General features: G+C 44.1%; 1 protein-coding gene across 2 annotated transcripts; it reads right to left on the bottom strand.

The window, feature by feature from the left end:
- Positions 1–5,944: 5,944 nt before the first annotated feature.
- On the bottom strand, positions 5,945–20,530 carry BMF (Bcl2 modifying factor). 2 transcript variants are annotated; one of them, XM_062495175.1, is made up of 3 exons: positions 20,215–20,530; positions 19,099–19,262; positions 5,945–6,080 (listed from the first exon to the last, which is right to left on the bottom strand). In XM_062495175.1, the coding sequence occupies exons 1-3, from the start codon at positions 20,528–20,530 to the stop codon at positions 5,979–5,981; spliced, it is 582 nt and encodes a 193-aa protein (XP_062351159.1). In that variant the 3' UTR covers positions 5,945–5,978. The 2 variants fall into 2 exon arrangements, with proteins under 2 accessions (XP_062351159.1, XP_062351160.1); XM_062495176.1 differs by having other exon boundaries at positions 20,440–20,530.
- Positions 20,531–21,249: the final 719 nt, after the last annotated feature.

The raw sequence follows: 21,249 nt of genomic DNA, 5'->3' as shown, positions 1-21,249 counted from the left end.
ACAAAAAAGGAGCTCTGCCCAGTCACCATTGGTACAGGCAGGAGTCCTGGAGGCACACAACCAGGATAAACAAAATGCTACATTCTCACTGGGTCTCAGTCCATGGCAAAGGAGGTGTGTGCACTTCAGGACTAATCCAGACAGAAATCTCACAGGAGAGCATCGGGTTTACTTCTGCAGCAGGACAGTATCATATTCGGGTGAAAATCAGAAGTCATGGGGAAACCCTCTGCTGAGAGGAAGTTTATTAAGTACATTACAAATTCTAGCTCATCTTACCCTATTTATTTTTCCAGATGAAGGACTCTGAACAACTCTGAACAACTTTCTTGTTGTTATTTTTTTTAATATCCCATTTTTTTTAATATTCCCATGCAGGAAGCAGGGGGGGAAGGAGAAGAAAATGTAAATCCACATTTCACAGTATTCTCATCAGTGAATTTCACCTAGAAACATGGGAGACTGTACTATATACCATGGAAGAAAACAGAAGAGAGCCATGATTATTTTAACCAAAAAAATCCCAACATCTACATACCCAAACTCAAATTTCGTGGCAGGATTTTCAAATGCACCCAGTGGAAACAGACATACATATCCTGTGGGTTGTTATAAAATTTCCCTTTTACAAGCCTAACTTCTAACATGTACTTAAGGACATACTGTCAACGTCATCACACCTTCCATCACACCAGTCCCTTCCCCTTTCGTAATCAAATACTCTTTTCAGGATATTCTCATCTAAAACTGAGTTGAGGAATCTGTGATGATGCTCTCCTGGAACCATGTCCACAAACTGGGGAGACTCCTTTAGATTTAAGAATAACTTTATACATGCAAAATTTCCATAACAGATTTTAAAAACAGTTTAACAATCTACCCTTCCCACCCCTCTGTTCCCCAAAGGCAGCAAAAAGTCTGAAGACAGAACTGAAACATGGCTTTAAAAAACAGCCCACAGACATTAGGTTTCGCTTCCCAGAAACCAACTTCCAGCATGGGATTCGCAGGAAGAGATCCTCCTTTCTGTGGCTAAGGGGGAAGGTGAGGCACATGGAAGAAAGAAGGGGTAAGGGATGTCAGACTGCATTCAGTTCAAGAAGACACACACACACACACACATACTCACACACACAATTACATTCCAGTGCATTTGATGTGTTTGGTCTTTTCTGCTTTTCCTGGTGGAGAAGAGCTGAGCTGTGTAACACCTGTGTGAACACATGCAAACCAAAGAAACAGAGACCACTGAAGTCTTTAGGAACTGTAAAAGATTGTCCTAGGATCTTTTATCAATTCCTTGAGGTATTTCTTCTTGCTAAAACAATCAAAGGCAACAGGTAGGCATTTTTGCAAATGATCACAAATGCCAGTTTGAAAGACAGACTCTTTTGAAGGACATCATTAAAAATTTTGTTGTCAAATTATGCTAATACTCAACAGTGCTTGGTTCATGGACAGACCTCCCATTAATATGAACCAGCATTCCATGGTTCTTTTATTTATGATCCCGCAGTAAATACTGCTGATAAAATAAGGCAAGACCTCCACAAATCTGCATTCTTGTTTGATTCTAGCACATACGCTGAGTGCTTTCTCTATTTTTCCGTTTAAAAATACCCTCAATATCACATCATTCAGCATATCACAGTCTCACCATTACCACAGCTTCAGCAGAGATATGGGTCAGGACCAGCAGTGGAAGGGTGGAATTTGCTATACAGTTTATAGGGTCACATTGTAATAACTGCCTCAAGTAATTTTGCTTTTTCTTAAAAAGAAAACAAAACAAAAAAAAAATCCCAAACAAACAAAAAACCCCCATCCTTTCTTCCTAGTCTACTAATGGTCAGGATCTGCTGTTTCCCAGAAGAGTGCCAAGTGCCACACCGAATGAAGTTCCACCTTGGGTACAGCTCCAGTGACTGCTATGGAGCAACTCCTGGACTGTAGTAACTTCACATACACACATTGCCTAGACATTTAATCCAGGCTTGAGGGGACAAAATAAACAGCCAGTAGAAAGAAAGATGTCTTTGCAATCACACTTTCTACGCCAAGAAAGACTGGGCTCCTCGCCTCTATTTCCTTGCTATACACAGCTCCGAAACAAAGGCTGACAAGGAAGTTTCTTTCAGGACTCCTCAAACAAGAGTTCAGCCAACAAATATTTATTAACAAGTTATTTAAACTGAAATATGTGATCAGTTATGCAGGAATTCAATGCTACCAGGGATCATCAGCACCTTGAGAGAAGGCTGCAGCCCTACACAGATCCAGCAGCAGCCCTTTCCATGCAATTTCATCTTCTCCCCTTCCTTTTTTTGTATCCTATTTGCAGCAGTTTGTGGCTATCCCTGGGCAGTCACTTTGTGATTACTGGCTCAGCTTTCAAGAATTGCAGGAAACAAAAGTAAAGCTAACTATTCCCTACTAGCACCAGGCTTTCTGGATCCTAGGATGGGCAGGTTACAAGATATTTAAAACAGTAGGAAACTGAGAAGGGATAGGAAGAACTCCATCCCTCAAGGAAGGAGGGAAGCCTTCAGAAATGTTCTGAAGCTTTTTGGAGAACTGGGGAAGGCAAGTAAGATATTTAAAGGCTGCTGGCACCATCAGCACCAGCTCAAATTGTTCTTAAGAACTGCTCATTAAAAACAGGGTTTTAGGAGAAAGATCCAACTCTTCTTTCTAAATTGTTGGACTCTAGTTTTACAGCACAGAGAGAAACAGTGCCCCATTCTTTACACCAGAACAAACTCATAACTAAAAACCTGAGCATAATCCTTCAGCAAAAGGATTTAAACCATTTTCTTTGGAACCATTTCTCCAAATAATCAACATACGTCCCTGGCCACACTGCAGTAGCTACACTGTGGGCAAGATCTCCCCAGCAGGCATTCAAGGGGCCTTACAAACACAGAATGGGTGATGCATACATGAGTGCTGTGCATCCATGTGTTTGTTGATGAATATGTGAAACCTTCCCATTATTTCACCAAGTAGGTGAGACTTTAAAGTATGAAGTATTTGATTTTCCCTAAACAAATAACCAGCCTGCCCCTCCAAATCTACATGAAGCAAAGTAAGACTTTTGGGTTGACAGAGCATATTTCCTTTCTCTGAGATGTGCAGATATGGAATATAATTAAAATATATTATCAGTGGTTGTAAATCTCTGGCACCAGTAATCAACATGCATATTGCAGGAAGTCGGCCTTTGTCTAGCATTAGCTCTATGTCTCCAATGAAGCATTGTTGTTCAAGGAGGTTTTGAGACCCTGGCATGACCAATTTTGATAAGTCTGTTGTTTCAGTGGGAAATATGGACTGGCAAAGATGTATCTTTCCCTGAGCCAAATGACTTTATTGAGGCCAGCAGCCTGACTGAGGGATCATTTCAGGTACTTGTTTCTCCATGTTAAGAAGAGTCTCGTCCTAGATGAGAGCCTATTGGTTGAGTCTTAACACTAGAAAGTGGCAGTACCATATTTATCTTTCCAGCTTATGCATCCAGAGGACAGGCCTTATTGGCCTGTTTGGCCATCAAGTCAAGGCAGAGGGAAAGTTCACAATGGTTTTTGAATGTCAGAAGCAGTTGCTGAATTTTTCATAGTTTGCAGGGCTGTTATGACGTAGCATTGACTATTCCTGATCAAAGGGTCCTGGCAAACAGAGGGAAATACAAGCATCATATCCAAGGGCATGCCACACAGAGAGGCATCATTGCCATGTTGCTTCCTGAGCCTCCACACTTCCACTTCTGCCTCTTAAAGAGCCTCTTATTTAAGAGTCTTCTCCTTAACATTCAGCTTCTCGGAGTGCCCAGTTCCATCTGTGCTTGCACTACACCTCAGGCTTTCCCCACCATTTAAGTCCTCTTTCTCCAATGACCAGCATTTACATCAAGCAGACTGTGCAAAGCAAAGTATGGAAAACGTGGTCTCTGGCAGCATGGGCAGAGAGTGGCTTCCATCCTGCTGCAGCACAGTCAGCAACAGCTATCACTTCGATTACTCTGGGTAACTCTGTAGTGCACTTGCTTAAAGAAACAACACAAAACCAAAAACAATCCTCCCTCCTAAAAAATACCTCCCACCCTCCCCTCTCCATAATACCCACCCCCAAAAATATTACTTGAGATTCATTTATATGAATTATTAACCATAATGGACAAACATATTACTCTAGCTCTAGCTAGAAAAATAACACAAAAAGGAGGAAAAAAAAGCTTTTCTCACATAAACCCTCTCCTTACATTTAAAGATAGTGACTGTGAATATATGAGGGTGAAAAAGACTTGGGAACCTCTTTCAGGGAGCTAAAGCACATTTTGCCACAGTGGAGCAGAATGAAAATCAAAAAGAATGGGGCTGGGAGAAAGCAAGAATGTCCAAATTTAACTCTGTTCAGCAAACCGTTACCAGACATTACAGTGTGATGATGAGATTACACAAATACCAGAGAAAGCAGGAATTACAGACAAATATGAAAAGAGGGGTGGAGAAGGAGGGCATATGTGCAAGTAAACTACTCTTCTGTACAGTAATGTGTATTTTTCAGAGTGGATCAAGAGCAAAAGAATTTCTCAACACCTGCAGTTGGCGTTTTTAACACAACTGAAGAGCAATTCTCTGGACAGCTCTTCCTCATGCTGGTTGTATCATTTGAGCCCTACAACAAGGTGCAGTAGCAATATGGAAATTTTCAGAAAAAATAATAAAGTCTGTATTGCTTCTTGGTTCATGTTTTACCCTAGTTGTCACTGGGTCTGTGAACTAAGTATATTTAAGGCTACAGAGAAGTAGCCATCAATATTTAAGGCTGCTTCCTCTTGGTAGGGTAGTTTCCCTGTGCTGGTCCAATAGTGTCAGCCATACGGACAAACCTTTGAGTGCATACAAACTGGGAACTGACAGAAGATCTCCCTCGAAATAACATTACTGCTGCTAGTCAGTATATGCTTACAGCAGCTTCCAAACACTACACACTAGAGTAATGGACAGACTGCTTGTACAGTGTACATATCAGACTAGATGATAATTACTTTCCCTGTCAAGTCCTTAAGCAAAATTATCAGATGCCTGGGATCTAAGCCTTCCTGACCAACCACATTATAGTAAGAGAAAAGAAAACCAAAATAAAATAAACATCAGTCATAAACCTACTAAAAACATATACGTTAGCATTGTAGAAGAATGACACTTGTGCCATATTCCATGGGTTTTGGTTTCCTGCTGGTTCTGGACACTGAGAACACTGAACTGAAAGCAGGCAGTGGCAGAAGCTAATAGCCACCAGCAACACCAAGAAGGTTTCTTTTTCAGACTGTTCTATTGAAATTATTTTTTTCAATTGACGGCAATGACAAAGAACAACTTCTTGTGAGAGAGGTGCAAGTGGTGCCGAATGAAATGGCTGAAGAGGTCAGATTTCTCTGTGATTTTCTCTCACACAAGGTGCAATTAAATAAACAGTAACCAATGAATAAAACAAGTACCCTGATGGATCAAGCTACTTGAATGTTTTTCATTACTAAAAATGTGGAGGAATTGAGCATCTCTGCTCTGGAAGATACCCAAAGTATATTTAGTCATCAATCCCAGGCATCATTTTTAACTAGCAGCCAAAATGACACTCCTGCACTCTACCGCCTACTACTACACAGGGCAGAGGAAGCCGTCAGTCTAATACCTGCCTCCCTTGCACAGAGGTCACCGGTGCGGGGAACCAGCAGCAAGCTTTACCAAACACACCCACATTCTGGCTTTCCTTCAACAGTGTTGGACAAGAGCTCCCTGCCTCGTGAGGCAGGCAGCAGCAAAGAAGAGTCCATAAAAACACCCAGACTTGAAGACGAGTATCAGAAAGTCAGAGTCCTCACATCCGGCCGGCGGTGTGCAATGTCTCGCCCCCGAACCAGTGTTTGTTCAGTGCTCCCTGCAGACTGGATGTGGCCTCAAACAGGCAGGCGAAGCTCACCTCTGCCCAGTGTGGTTCCTGTTCACCTCCGTGTTTAAGGCCAAGTTGTGTAGGAAGAGAAAAAGCTGCCACCACACTTGATTTCTGTTCTGCTGATGCTGTAGAGAAGAACAGTTAAAGCAAGGTTATTTATATTTCTAAAATTGCAACATACCACTTCTCTTTTCCAATAACAACTCAGTTACACTTTTCAAGAGCAGACACTTTAATCCCATCAGCATAACAAGGGGGTGCAGCAAGGGATGAGGGGAGAGAGGGAAATGATAAGTTCTCCAGAAATAATTGTAGCTCTAACATTACAAAAAGAAAAGAGCAGACCCTTTATGCATTGTGCACAAGAGGATTAAACTTTTTTTTTTGCTTGTAGGATTTTGCAGAGTTTAGCCAAGTGCTGTTTTTAATCAGATTGGCTTCTGAGCCTTTCAAAAGCCCCAGCTGCATGAACAAACAACCTTTTTTTTTTTGGAAAAAAAAAAGGCCCCCCTTCACCCCAAAAGTAAAAAAAAAAAAAGAAAAAATATAACTGGTGATCCATCTGTAAGTGATTTGACACCGTGAAGGTCAAAGGGTTAATCTTCAATTTAAACCACACTGCTGAGACAGCAAAACTCTGATTTCATCTAGTACAAGAAAACACATTCGTGCACACACACACTCCCCCACCCTCCCCCCACCACATTTTCCTTCCCAGCATCTCCAAGATAATACTGCCCTTTTTATAGCCACTTTTGACAGTAAGCCATAAATAATCAGCCTTGGAGCCCTTTCCTACTGACTGGAGCCAATTAAACCTTAAGCAAGAACATACTTGAAAACACACAAAAAACCAAACCAAGAGGTTATTTCAGGTCCCATTGTCAAGGAAGAAACATGGGAGTTGAGTTTCAGGGGGACACCAGACTACATAACGCAGCTTTGGGATAGGGGCACTGTTCCTCCCTTTGTTATATGTAATCACCCCTGCAAAACTGGCTCCGATTAAACCCCCACCTTCCTGCACTTTAATGGCATCTCATACAAACAGGTGGGTTTCTCTTTACATTGCCCAGTCTGGGATACTATTTCACCTCAATAACTGACTCTCTATTAGAAGTCAGTTTTCATTTTCTCATCCAGAATTCCATATTTGCTAAGCAGGCATGATCTTTTCTGGAAAACAAAACAAACCAGCCCAAATCCCCGCCCCCTACCCCCTCCCCAATCCCCAACAGACAAGGAAACAGAAGACTGGCTTCCCACAACTTTGCCTCAGTACACAGGAGTTCATAAAAGAGCACTGAAGCACATTATATGAACAAGATGTTTCAACTCAGATTAGCCCAACAGGGCAGAACAACACAGTTGCAAGGCATTTTTTACATAATCATAAATAAGAGAGTTGCAACTGGACTTGGTATATTGGAGATGTGTCAATAGACAGCTCTTCAAAGCCCTTCCAGATAGCCATTAAATTATGTTTGTATTCCAGTGTGAGTAGATCTGTGCCATTTGAATCACAAGCACACACAAAACAGGCTTCCAGAAAACCTGTGTTCATCTTGCATCTTCACAGTGGGTCATTATTCTTGCCCTCAAGACTTAACAAGAAGAAGAAATGGATTTGGAAGAGTTCACACAGATCCCACCGTACATTTCAAGAGCACTGTGTTTGTAGCATAACCTGTAGGCAGTGGCTCTAGAGCCTGTTATTATTTATTTCAAAGTAACTAGGCCTGGGCTCAGTCCTTGCTGTTTGCACAGGCTAGGTTTACAGATGAAAACAATTTTTTATAAACTGTCATGTAAGGCTGGGTTAAAAAACACTGATTTGGTCTCAGAAAGCAAGATGGTTTCTGTTTTGTTACTTACATCTCAGTTTGACCAGGTTTGCCCCTCCCCATCAAACTCCAGAGATTCTTCTCACCCTCCTCCATACAGCCACACTCCTAAAACTGCTCAAATGTGCATAGGGAACCACAGTGTCCCCATGGCATCTAGATACCATGTTTTTATCAAGCTATTACAGCTTAGGCAGATTCCTTAAACAGAGATCTTCAGGTAGCATGTCAGTAAAGTGACATACAAGAACAAAACTGTCTTTTGCAGTTTCCACAAGCAAGGAAACACATGTAAGAACCCCCATATTAATGTCCTCCTTCATGTAGGAGGCTGCTTTGTGCTTCTCATACAATAACACATTTCTAATTATTCTGGCTCCTCAAGTTTTATACCTCACCTCAGGAGAAAAGGATTACCTGCTCTTTCCAGTGATAGGTAAAGGAGGCCATGTTCTGGGAAAAAAACAGTGGAAGGACTGAGCTCATATGCCTCATTTTTTTAAGGGAGGTGTTGAGTTTTGGCTTTATTTGGTAAATAAGAGTTTTAGAACTGTACTTTATGATGGTTTACAGGCCTGCAAGATAAGGCAAATACTGAGAAAAAACTCTAATATGTATTTTAGTTTATATTCTATTATGTCTATTTCACTGCGTCTTGAAGTAATTTTTCGTACAGCATTTTTGTCCTTTTCTAATTAAAATTGTTTCCCATATTTGCCTAATACACTCAAGGAGATTTCCATGCAAGAGCAGAATAGGAAATATTTTACCCTTGGTTCCCCTTGCTTATAAGAAGCATAACATCTCAACTTTTTTAAGAATGTTGACACCATTTTGTTTTGAAGTAAAAAAATACAGCACTACATTGAGGGCAGCTTTCCAGGTTTTATTCCTAGACCTAGGGCTTGCTTGTATTTCCCTAGGTCTGTATTTAGCCAGCATTTTCTTCCATGGTGGTGTGGTCCCACACACACTTTCACTGGCCCACATACTGGAGCAGCCCATTCACACTGTCCTCGCACAACAGCAGTGCTGGAAAGAGAACTAGAGCAGCACAGTGATCAAGGCCAGGACTAATCTGATAATAAAGTTGCCCTTACTGTTTAACAGGTTATCCTAAACTATCTGATCCATGGCATCGTGTAGTCAGACTGATGCTTGTGCCAGGAGGACAGAAAGATGATGACCTGTGAAGAGGAGCAAGCTGGGACTACCTGTTTCAGCAGCAAACCTAGCTAATAGGGTTTGGAGTTAAAGCTTCACTTCTGGGCCGATCTGCTTTCTGTGATACTAATCCAGCATGGAACAAGAGCCACGGAACGGAATGGCAGGTATTATTTGCAGTAAACCATTTATGGAGAGAACCAAAAAATGTCTTTTTCACAAGTTAATGTGTCTGTTTCCCCAGATGTGCTTCAGCCAAGACCAAAATTCTTAAATATTTCAAGATTGAGGGGTTTTTTGGTGTGGTATAATTTAGCTGTCAGGACGGACAGAAAACCCAGAAGAGTGATTCCATTAATTTGGCATATTTTTTAAAAAAATTTGGTATGTTTTGAGACATTTTGCTAAGATTCATAACTACTGTGACACTGGTGTATAATTTCCCTGAGCTTCACCAGGCAGATTTGCCCTTTATCAAAATAATTCAATCCTCAGAGTAACTACTGCACAAAAATACCAGGGATGAACACTTTGCTACCTCCACGTGGGAGCAACAAACTAACCCTTCTGAGGCTTCTTTCCCAAGAAGGAAAGAAGTCCGTTTTGCCCTCTCTACTTACTGAGAGTAGTAACTGAGTAACTAAAGAGTAGACTTGTGAATGCAGTAAGTCAACACAAAGCTGGAAACACATAAAACCATTTCCTATTGCAGCTGCTGCTTTTTAAAGGGGATATCCTTAAGAGACTGTCTGTCTGAAACATTAGCATGAATGCTTCAATGAGTCACAAGGAAAGGCCATTTTACAGGAAAAGTGTCCTCTGCAGCAACAGTGTATTAGTGAAGCCTCTTCCATGAACTGTGCTGAACCAAAAGCCAGACTACTTGTAAACAAAGACAAAAAACCATGCAAGACTTTTACTGGAAGCAAATGAAAGAGGAACGTGACTGACCCGACACTTATTCCTTCCCCATAATTAATTCCTAATACATGTTTCCCACTGTAAGCATACAGATACATATCCGGCAAATAGCACTCCAGACGTCAAAACCTTTTGTACTCCTACCAAGCCCTTGCAGAGGGCAGTCAAAGAGAAGATCAGGACAGGTGATGCACTTCGAAGAAAGTGCTGTCCCTTTGACACAGCCCCTTGAATCCATGAGCATAAATGTTGACCAGATTAATGACTCATTTTACACTTGATATCCATGTGCCATTAACATCCCTGTTTAAAAAAGTAAATATGTTTGTCATATACACATGTTGTATGTGGGTCTGTCTGGTACACTCTGTCTGCCCTCTTGATCTCATAGCCAGCTTCTGACTTTGCTTCATAGCTTCCAGACAATTAGGGGTCATATTCTGATCCCATCTTAACTAGAAGGATTAATATGGCCCTAAATGGTACTGTGTGAGCAAAAGAAGAATAATGGCATATGTGTACATAGAAACATTATTCTTCCTTTAATGACTAATACAAGCATTAGTAACAAGTTGCTAGGATTATATTTATTCACTGAATACAAAAATACTTGCACACCGGGAGCAGTTGCTGACTCATCACTGAAGGCTGTTTTGGCTGCCAGGTGGCTGGAGGCATATTGTGCTACCACAAAATATGCTTTAGCTTAGAAAGACTAGAAAGTCACAGTCCCCAAGGCAACAGAGGTTACAGGAGGTGTCCCCTACTGGAGAGAGAAATGCAGGCCATTGGAAGGCAAATACAAATCTTTCCAGCTGTGATTCCTAATGACCAAAGTATAATGCATGTGTAGAACCAGCAGAGCAAAAAACGGAGGCACTAACAGAGGAAAAAAAATGAAAGGAGCTCATGGTGACACACGGTTTTTCATGGTGATACAATAAAGAGGACGAGAGGCCTTCCCCGGGAAACTCCATCCTTGTGTCTCGCAATGACTCTTACACGGATGACTCTTACACGGGACTATACTTGTTAAAAGGAGTCATCATCTCAAGTGTTGCTGTCTTTCTCATGAGCGTCCATCAAGCTTTGCAACAAGATAAGCAACGCGTGTGTTTATGGAGAGAGGACAGACAGTACTGGGCAGAGCCGAGGGGATGCAGGGTGTAGGGGACCCCAAAACCCATTCTGGGCTGCCCAGCCCGAGCATGGGAGAGGGCACGGACTGAGGCACTGGGTGCGAGCAGCAAACAGCGACGGCTGTCACCCCAAACCTGCTGCCGGTGCAGCTGCGCAGGTGAGCCCTTTCTCAGCTTTCTCGTAGCTCAAAAACAAACACGCAGCCACACGCGCTTTCCTCTCCAGCGCGGGCAGGAAGGGGAAGCAGACAGCCGCCATGGCAACAGCCAGCTGACGGCAACCTGGGAAGGGCAACCACCGGCCACCGCGTTCCCAGGCCTCCGGCCTTCCCCTCCTTCCCCATCCCGAGGGGCACGCTGGCTTATTTTCCACAAATACGGTAAATAAAGATCCCGCATTTCCACAGAGCCGCACCTGATGCCACTCTGTACCTGTGGCACGGGGTCCGGCACGGCTCCCCCCATGCTCTGGGTGGGTGGGTGTGAGTGAGGGTGCTGGAGGAGACGCCCAGCAGAGGACACTCCACGCAGCCCAGCCACGGCCGGCACCTGCAGGAGTTGTTGACCCTTTTAAGGGTTTACTGACTGAACCTGCCCTGCGATGGGGCAGAGCTGCTCCACAGCTCCCGGTGTTTACCGCCTGCCCCGCGCGGGCCGCGGGACCCGCTGCCCTGTGTTTGGCATCCATTCCTTCACCAGCAGAAGGGAGGCGCTCCCCAAACTGCTCAGTGCTGCGGAGACCCCCCCTAGTGATTAAAGTGTGCCTCGGGGTTTGCTTAAAATAACACTTTAAAAGTTTTTACAGGAAGAATATCCTGGCGCGGAGGGGAAGGGGTGGGCGCGGGGCCGCCCGGCTGCGCGGGGAGGCGGCGGGAGGGCAGGTGCAGGGCTGGAGCCTGCGGGCAGCGCAAACTCTCGTCAGCAGCGCCGATGAGTCAGAGGCTAAATTTAGCCGACGATATAAACACAGCCGCCGAGCGCAAACACGGCCCGGCCGGGCCCTCGCACGCACCGCTCGCTCCACCTCGCCCGCCGGCCGGGTCCGCTGGCCCTCGGGGCGCTCCGGCCACGTTGCCAGCAGCCCTCAGGTCTGGCTCCCATCACGGAAAACCTAACTGGGGTTAACGGGAGTTGCCTCACTGCTTGTTTTTGGATCGCTATTTTTTCTGCCGTGGTCCGGTCCCCGGAAGGATTCCTTTTCAATTGGCGAGGCAGCTACTGAGGAGAAACAAACAAACAAGCAAACAAACAAAAACAACATCCAAACGGAGACTATAAAAGGCTGGCAGGACATTCCTCCTCAGTGGCTTGAAACAAAGGAGAACTGCATTTGGGTGATTGCTTTCCTGCCTTTCCACTGTAAAATTTAATTGAGTAAAGTACAAACATGTACACTCGTCACTGTAAATAATCAGTCCAAACATCTCATCATCCCCCTCAGAGATAGCACTATCTTAATAAGATCAACCAACTGAAGTGGAGGACTGGAGGCAGAACAACTAGGTTGCTATCAGCAATTCTTGTATGATCTCAGTCAAGTTATAACCTGTATTTTCTACTCTCCCACAATAAAAAATAAGTGGGGTATTACCACAATTATTTCTTAATTGAAAAATAATTTCTCAGCTGTCACACTGCTACAAGCAAAAAGCATGTTACCACTGTCATAGTGCTGTGAGAGTGGAGGAAATCCAGAAGAACCTGTGGAGACCGAAGGGGTTGTGCAGGACAGGCAGCCGCACTGAATGCTGATGTTAGAAATACTGCAGAACAATTCACCTGTACTGTCTCAAACAACTGTTTTGTGCTCTTTGTTGTGGGCAATCCTGGTCTTTTGAGGTTGTGGCCCCACTGCCTCAAGACAGGCCTGTGTCCGGTGGAATTCATGGCACACAGTTGCACAGAGCTTGCATGGTTCTACTGCCACCCAGTCCTTATCCTCTGTCCACTTTCTCTCCCAGAGCTAGGCAGAAAGTTTTGCTTTTAAACATTATCTCCTATTTTAAGCTGGAACATACATGTAATATATTTAAAACTTTTGTTATCTGAAGGCATAGAGGGGGCTAGATTTAGGATGATGTCGGATTTTTGTGGTTTTTAGTGAACTAATATAAAATGATTTTATGTGACTTGCATTAAGAGTTTGTATAGCCCAGCCTCCAGCAGCAGCCTTACATGGCTGCCTGAGGAAAAGCTGAAGGCCAGTACATGCAGTAGCTTCCACTAGTACTCTCCTTCAGCATCTAACTAGTTTAAGTTCAGGACTTCCTGAGTCAGATCTGGTTTCTGTTTATTTAATGTCTGCTTCAATGGCCATAAACTTGTCTCAATTCCCCTTGAACCCAGATAAAGCACTGGGATGCACAATATGCCTTGACAAGGAGCTCCACAGCTTTCACCTGTTGCATGAAAAATTACCTCATTTACTTTGAGCTGGCTTCCACTAGTTTGACTTGATTTTGCCTAGTTCTTGTACTGGGAGAAATTAGTCTATTCATCTCCTTCATGTCACTTTTGATTTCTGTTTAATATTGCTTCCCTCTTGGTTTGTATCTTTTTTTAGGCTTAGCAGCCCTATCACATTTTTTCATATGGAAGTTCTATCGTCCATCTTGCCCTTCTCTGAACCTTTTCCAGTTCTGCTGCGTCATTTTTGGATGAAGAAAACCAGAAGTTCATGTAACATTCAAGATATGGTAGGAACATGAATTTATACAGTGGCATAATTATGTTCTTGTTCTCAATTTCTTTTCTTAATATACCAAAGAATACCATTTCAGATTAGATGTGAAATGGTCCAGCAAGTTTCTGTTAACCTACATGTCAAGTAATCAGCTCCACAGGCAGCAGGATTTCAAAACAGGTGCTAGGCAAGGGGCAGCAGGTTGTTGTGTCATTTGTATGCTTGGGGAAGGTACACTTCCAAACCCCCTCTTCCTTCATTGTCATTTGTCAAAATTAAAAAAAAAAAAAAGAAGAAAATCTAATAACATTAAGCAAAAAATCTGTCTCCACATCCTCATATCAAATTTCTAACTCCACTGACCATAAGAATGGCCCCCTCCTTTCCTCAAGCCTAGGATTCCAGTTTCATTGTCCTGAAAGAACTTTGTTTACATCTCAGTTTTCCCAAACTCACACCCAGCCTAGCCCCTGCCCTTTAAACTGGGCTCACTCTCTCCAGGAGTTCTCTCCCTCACCATGCTTGTGCATCTTCAGTTGGAGATTTGAGTCCTGCACCAGTAGGCAACACACAGAAATCAGAGTTTTCTGAGGTGAAGAGGTGACCCACAGCAACAGCAAGGACCAGCCAGCAGGGAAGATCCTGAAACTCACTGACCTACTCAGGAAACAAATGAACAAAAACATAGGTCTCAAAGAGACTATAGGTACAAGTGAAGTATGGAACTGCTGGTGCTACAGGCTTAGCTGCAGGACAGTCTGAGTCTCTGCATTACATTATTAGGAAAATTTTCTAAACACTTTCCCTAAAATATACTGTCATCATAAAGAATAGATTCCTGCAAACAATTTCAATGTGTAAAAAGCAACTGTTAAAAATGTCCTGAAATCCCTTAATAATGAAAAAAGCCTTAATAATGAAAAAGAGTTTGGATAAATGATGCACATGTAGTACTGTGTATCCATTCTTTCGTGCAGATAAGTTTCCAACAAGCAATGCAGGCTCCCTGTTGCATAAGTAGAAGTGTCTCAGAGGAGGCCTTGATAACTCTCATGAGAGACAGAGAGGAAAAAGTATGCAAAACATAACACGTTTCACTTTCAAAGGAAAATAACATTTCCTCCTGGACATTTTCAGTGTCATTAGCTTGAGGCAAACAGGTACATGCCTAGCTGTCTGCCTACAGCCTGTGTGGATGCAGGCATTTGTGTTCCATGGGCCACTGAACCCTGTTGCAGTGATGGTAAGACTCATTGAACCAACTGGGGAATTTAGAGAAAAAAGTTTTCTATAGCTAGATCCACAGAGGCTTTTTGAGCATGGTCAGCATATCTAAATCAACTGCAGGATTCCTGATGTGTTGGAAAGGGACTTTGTTGTTGTTTGCAATGCACTTATTTACTCAAGAAAGCTCAGCTCTGATTCAGCATCTGGTTCTCATTGAGGCTCAGCTTTTTTTAAACTGAGCTCTCCAGATGGGTTGACTGAAGCACAAGGAGGTCAAGAGACTTGTCTGAGGTCATACAGCAAGTCAGTGGCTCTGCTTGGACCTGAGCCCAGAACTGTTCAAGGCTACCACTCCTTGGCTCTTAAAGAGACAATTTTATCCCCTGTGAACTGATCTTATCTCCACGAAGAAGAAATACGATAAAAGCAGTCCACTCAAACCTGCAGCCTGCTTTAAAAGAGTTATTTTATTTGGAAAAAGCTATAGTTGTTCCAGCGTCTCATTGGAGCCCGTCAAACTGAAGGGGTGTGATGCTGACATACAGTGTCATTCACCCTACCCCTGTATAACCCCGTGCTTCTATGGGGCGGCTTTGCTGCTGCCGCCATCCCTGGTTGTGTACTCACATCCCATCTAACAACCCCTCATGTCATGAAATACACTCCTCATTCAGCACAGGTCGAAGCTCCTCCTCAAGGCAAGGAAACACAAGTGCACTCAGGACCTGAAGCAGAGCCCAAGCACTTGTTGCCACAGCCTGGACGTGTGGGGTGTGGGAAGCACATCCCAACCAGCCAAACAGCAGATCCCCTAAGCTCAGCTCTGTTCTCCATAACCTCAGAGCATGCTCTTGAAGCTCAGCCACAGGCTGGGCTATAGCAGCAGTTCACAGATTCCATAGCAAAGGCACACACTTCCCTCAAACCAAGGAGGAGGTAGCAGGGACTGGCTTCTCTTGCAGAAAGCATGGCCTGGCTCTACCTTTGTTTCCTAGGGGCAGGATGAAAAAAATAAAGCGGGGAAGTTTGCCTGAAGCTACACAGCCTCAATCAAATAAGAGACAGTAAAGAACTCAAGAAAACATGGATGGGTCTCACGAGTCATTCTGCAGAGCCCTTGCAATCTAGATCAACCTGTAGCAGGCTCTGCTACTTAGGAGCACGGAGCATCACTCAAGTCTTCTTACAAGAAATTCAGCATCTTAAGGAGATGAAAGACATGGAATTCTAGGGAATGTTGTGTTATTGCTCTAGCACTGTTCTAAGGATGAAATAGCCAGGTTTTAAATTACTGTTTTCTGTTTAGCATATTAATAGGAAATGAAACTCTGAAAGTGATGTTCATGCCAAAAGCAAGCATAGGTGCAGCCAATTTTCTTATTCTTACTAGATGCATACCCAAAAATCTTTTGTATAGCCAAGAACCACAGAATAAATAGCATTTAGCTCCAGAAGCCCAGAGAAGAGATAACAGTGACTCTCCAGGGTTCCAACTGTAGGATGGGGTTAGACCATGCATGCAGCAGAGTCCAATGACAACTCAGCGATGTCAGCCTCAGCAGCAGTTGCCTGCTCAGTTTCTCTCTCAGCCAGGGATGTACATTAACCAGCAGCCTTTGTGTCAACACAGCCTTGCTGCTGCAGCAGCAGAATGGGGCCATACTTGAACTGCTGCAGTCTCACAGAACTCAGGAGCCATGAGAAGGCAGCTCTTGAGCTAGCTGGATGCATCGAGCCTTTCCTAACTTCCACAGAAAGGGCATGCACATTTTCTTTTCACAGGTTCACAGATAAATGTTTTGTAGGCTCTGAAAACAGGCACAGCTTGTTGAAAACCAAGCTTGCTCTCTCTCAGTACTTCACAAGACCACACTGGTGTGACTAACTTTGCGGTATTCTAAATCTGATTCAAGACACCACTCTGGAAAGTTGGTTTTGACCAAATGTTTGAGACAAGCTGGAATGGGGTTTCCAAATCAGGGATTAGTTTCACAGCAAGATAAACGACAGCCCAGTTTTCCATGCCTCAGAGTCTGCCCCTTCCAAACCACAGCACACTGAGAACTGCTCACGTGTCTCCAGGGGCAGAGCGCCTGCTTCTTCAGCAATGGGCTGGGCAGTCATTGCACATAGGACACAGGGGGTTCTCCACAGGGGATTCGTGCCAAAAGCCAAAGGAAATCCTCCATGCAGGACTGGGAGGGAAGGGATTGGGCATGAAAACAAAACAGTCCACAGGGAACAGTGCTTTGGACACCAATATGTGGCTCAATACTCAGTTCCCCTAACAAACAAGTAAGAAGCCCTTAACAGATCCAAGTGCCAAGGCTTATCCCAGGGTCAGGCTGTGGATAACCACTGGCTGAACTACTCTGTCCTGGGGTTTAGTTTTCAAGCTGGTTTGGTCTTTGGTATTTTTTTCCCCGTTTTGTTTTCAAATGTAAATTGCTGCAGGCCCCCGCTCCCGTCCCCTTTACAACTTGTTGCCGTTCCAGTTCAAACAAAGAGCGCGGAGCCCCTCCTCCGGCGGGCCCCGGGGGCCGGGCCGGGCCGCGGCCGCCCAGCACAGCCCAGCCCAGCCCAGCCCAAGACAGCCCAGCCCAGCACAGCACAACACAGCACAGCCCAGCCCAGCCGGACGCCTTTGTTTACTACGGCTCCACATGCCGGGCTGGCCGCGGGCCGGGCACCGGCAGCCCGGCCCCGCCTGCCCTAGTGGGGCCGGGGCGGGTGGGCGCTCGTGGACGCGTTTCCAAGGCACGGGCATCAGATAGGGACACTCCCCCGAGATGAAAGGGGTCAAGTTACAACCAGTTCCACCAGTTCAGTGCAGGGCTCCTCTGCCAAGTTGGTTAAACCTTCCCTTTCCTGTGAGACAGCCTGGCGAGAGAGCAGGGCCTGCAGCTAACTCTGGCGAAAAGGCGCCACCGGGGAAAACCCCATTCAACCACAAACAACACATGTTAAAAATCTCGTGGTAGCTCTTTATTCCTGCAGTTTGCTAAATGACATTCATAGCCCCATCTACATTTCTACAGGCTAATCTTCCTTTTCTTTCTTTAATCCTCCACCTATTAGGAGATGGGAGTCCCAGAATTTCCTCATCTCTCAGGTGACAGAGAGGATCAAGCCCTTGCCCAGCCACAAGCCACACACTCTGACTAGGACAGAGATCCTCACTTACCTTTGAGAAGGGCTGCAAACGATCCCAGAGTTAACAGAGGACAAACACAGTTGGAGTAAGATAAACTTTCTGCACCTTTCTGCAGTCAGCAAAATCTCTTCATATACAAACAGATACACAACCCTCCTTGTTGGGCTTGCATAGAAGTGACAAACTGCTGCCTACTGCCAAGCCTCTGCCACCTTCGCCCATCTCTCTATGGGCTGAGATTTCCATTTAATTCCTACTCAAACGGCAAGGAGAGCAAGGAAAAAAGAATCAAGGGTTCTTGGGGTAATGATTATTTTGTTTCTTTCAACAGCAGTAGTTGATGGGGTTTTTTTTCCTTTTTTTTTTTTTTAAGAAAACAAAATCGAGAATCTGGAGTGTGGTTTTCAGACCTGATGGCATCTTACAGCTGTCTTTTGTTGTGAGGAAGTTAGTCACAAGTCTGAGACATTAGCTAGGACTGTCTGACTAGTAGCTACTAGCAAGTCTAGTATGATCTAAATATTCTTTACATTACAGAGAACTACCGTTAGACAACAAGAAGTGTCTCCAGGCTTGTTATCTACGAGATGAGGAGCTGACACAAGCCACTGATGGCTACATGTTCCACAGAAGAGAAGGTGCTGGTGGTGAGGAGCATGGAAAAGAAGGATAAAAGCTGTAATAAAATGCAAGGGGAAGATCCCTGGGAAAAGCCTCAAACCCCACTGCAGATGAACTGGAAGAGCTGGAATAGCAGCAGCTAACACAGAACATCTCCCTTCCCAGGAAGTAAAGGCAATCCCTCACATTCTCTTCCCTCCACCTGCCACTCTTTAGGAAGAATAAGCAATCTAGCATAAGCAAAATCCATCAGGATACTCCTGCCATTTTATTGCTGCTGGCAGTCTGCTGTCTTAAACAACAGCTCACTTAGCTGATGCCTGGAGCCAGTCTTCCGAGTAGCACTCTTGGACAGGTGAACCCCCACCTTCCCCTCCAGAGACACCCTACCCTCTGTATGTGGAGCCGGTGGAACTGGTCAGCAATGCACTGCAACTTCCGTGCAATCTGCACCTCAGCACGTGCTTCCCGCTGACCTTCCTGAGGTTCCTCTTGGAGGTGTGGATCCAACACAAAGCCAGCTGGAGGGACATGTAAACGGTAACCAGCACTCCCTGCAAAACAGATCAGAAGAGTCATTCTTCCAGTGCAAAGATTATCTTTTCTACTCAGTACACTTCATGGAGAAAAGAGCTGCACATAACCCTAAACTTTTGACTTCTAAAGTCTAGTGCCTGAAGGCCAAACAATGACTGTGTACCGTAACACAATGCAGTAAAAGATTCACCCAGCTTTCAAATAAACTTATATTGATTAAGCAGAGCATTGCGTTGATTCCCATAATCAAATGAGTGGCGGGATCTTAAAATTTATTCCTTTTGCTTGTTTACAGTTCAGCCAAGTGCTGTGGTTTGAGGGTTTTTTTAATGAGAGTTTTGCAGTTTTACAGGATATCTCCTTCAAGTTGTCTCCCCTTAAAGGCAGCAGTATCTTTTCTGTCAGTCCTTCCTCAGTTTTCTGTAATTTAGTGATTTTAGTGATTTTAATTATAGCTGAATTGGATACACAAAGCTGAGTGGTGACCCATCAGTTACTAGTAAAATACTGGAAGGACATGCTACTTATTCAGCAAGTTTAACTCCAGTGAAGACCCTAAAAGCTGAAACTTTTTTGCATCTTCTCCTCTCCACTGAAAACTTCTAGAAGTTTCCACTTCCTGTGTGGGTGAGACAGACCATTGGTAGTTAAAACATGTAGGCAAAATGTAGGATATGAAGTACAGTGAACATTTAAACATCTAGCAATAAAATCAAATGTAACAGAATAAAGCCAAAAAGAGAGAGGGAATATCAAAGACAGCAGAAGTAATGAGCAAGTGTCTGGTTCCTGCAGTGGACAAGCAAGGCTAAGAAAATACAAGTTGTCTTTCTTGAAGGAGTAGGACTAAAGCAAAGTAATTTCAGTCCTTTAATGAAACGCCCTAATGAAAGAGACCTTGCTTGGTTGGGGAAGTGCTAAAAGGACAGTTTCTTTGCTGCAAAGCTAGTGACACTGGAGTGCTCTTACCATAGAAGAGTCTCCGTGGCTCTTCAGTGACTCCACAAGGCAACATAACATCCTGACTGGAAGAGGATGGGCTGAGTGTTTGAGTTGCCTTGTCCTGCTGCTCAGGATGCCTGATACCGGGACCACAGCAGTGTGTGAGGGGGAATAGTTGAAACCTCCCCAGAAGGCAGCTGTAGGACTGGTTCTGTGTGAAAAAGCCAGTTGCAGTCATCTCACCAGGCTGACCTGCAAGTCCAAAGTCATCAGAGTGAAACACGTCATCGTCCAGCCCATCCAGGCTAGAATAGTCCTCTTCCAGGTAGCTGGGGCGATCCATTGCTCCTGCAATAAAAGGACATTTGAGAAAACAGCTAAGACACAAAAAGAATGTTGTCCAGGAGAGAATGCCTTTTGTTCCAACAATAAAACACAACTGATTTTACCACACCTTCCCTCTTCCCCGCTTCCCAGTGCTGCCCATCTGCATGGACAGGAGAGGTGAGTGACCTGTGGTGAAGGTAAATGCTTTGCAGAAATTCCTCAAGTACTGGGCCAGAGAGACACAAGGTTCACACATGTATAAGTCCACTCACAGCTCCAATTCCACACCTGCTCACAAGTAGAGGGCCAAGCCCCAACCTCAGCACACAGAAACAGAAAAGACATTTTAAAAAGCAACCCAAATTCTTCTAATAGTCCCATGACCAGTCAGCTTCTTTGGGGTCTGCTTTGCTTTGACCTGCCATATTTAAACTTTATGATATGTCCCATTCACTTTTTTCCACCTCTTGCTTATTGATGAAGAAAAGCTCTTGTAATCACAATGCTGCAAGGACAGATTTTTAAGAAACTCCAGTGGTTGCAAAATTTAAGAGCTGTCAAAGCCACTTCTGTGCAGCTCTCCATTACTTCTCCCTATGAGGGCCAACTTTCCTTTCAACTTCTCATTTCTTCCCTCAGCTCAATTTAAGATATGTCCCAAACTTGGCAACATAGTCACTTCCTTATCCCTCTTACCCTCAAGCCTACATGCGCTGTTACTGCAATGGCTCATAC

This window comes from Cinclus cinclus, chromosome 6 (genome assembly GCF_963662255.1).
Source record: "Cinclus cinclus chromosome 6, bCinCin1.1, whole genome shotgun sequence".
NCBI classification, from domain to species: domain Eukaryota; kingdom Metazoa; phylum Chordata; class Aves; order Passeriformes; family Cinclidae; genus Cinclus; species Cinclus cinclus.
Note: the sequence above shows the minus strand (reverse complement) of the source record. Positions and strands in the feature narration are given on the sequence as shown.

Coding starts and splice junctions, on each gene's coding strand:
- BMF (XM_062495175.1), bottom strand. CDS start 20,530: ATGGATCGCCCCAGCTACCTGGAAGAGGACTATTCTAGCCTGGATGGG. Junction 19,263..20,214: donor GCCACGGAGACTCTTCTATG/GTAAGAGCACTC, acceptor TCTGTTTTGCAG/GGAGTGCTGGTTACCGTTTA. Junction 6,081..19,098: donor ACCGGCTCCACATACAGAGG/GTAGGGTGTCTC, acceptor TCTTCTCTACAG/CATCAGCAGAACAGAAATCA.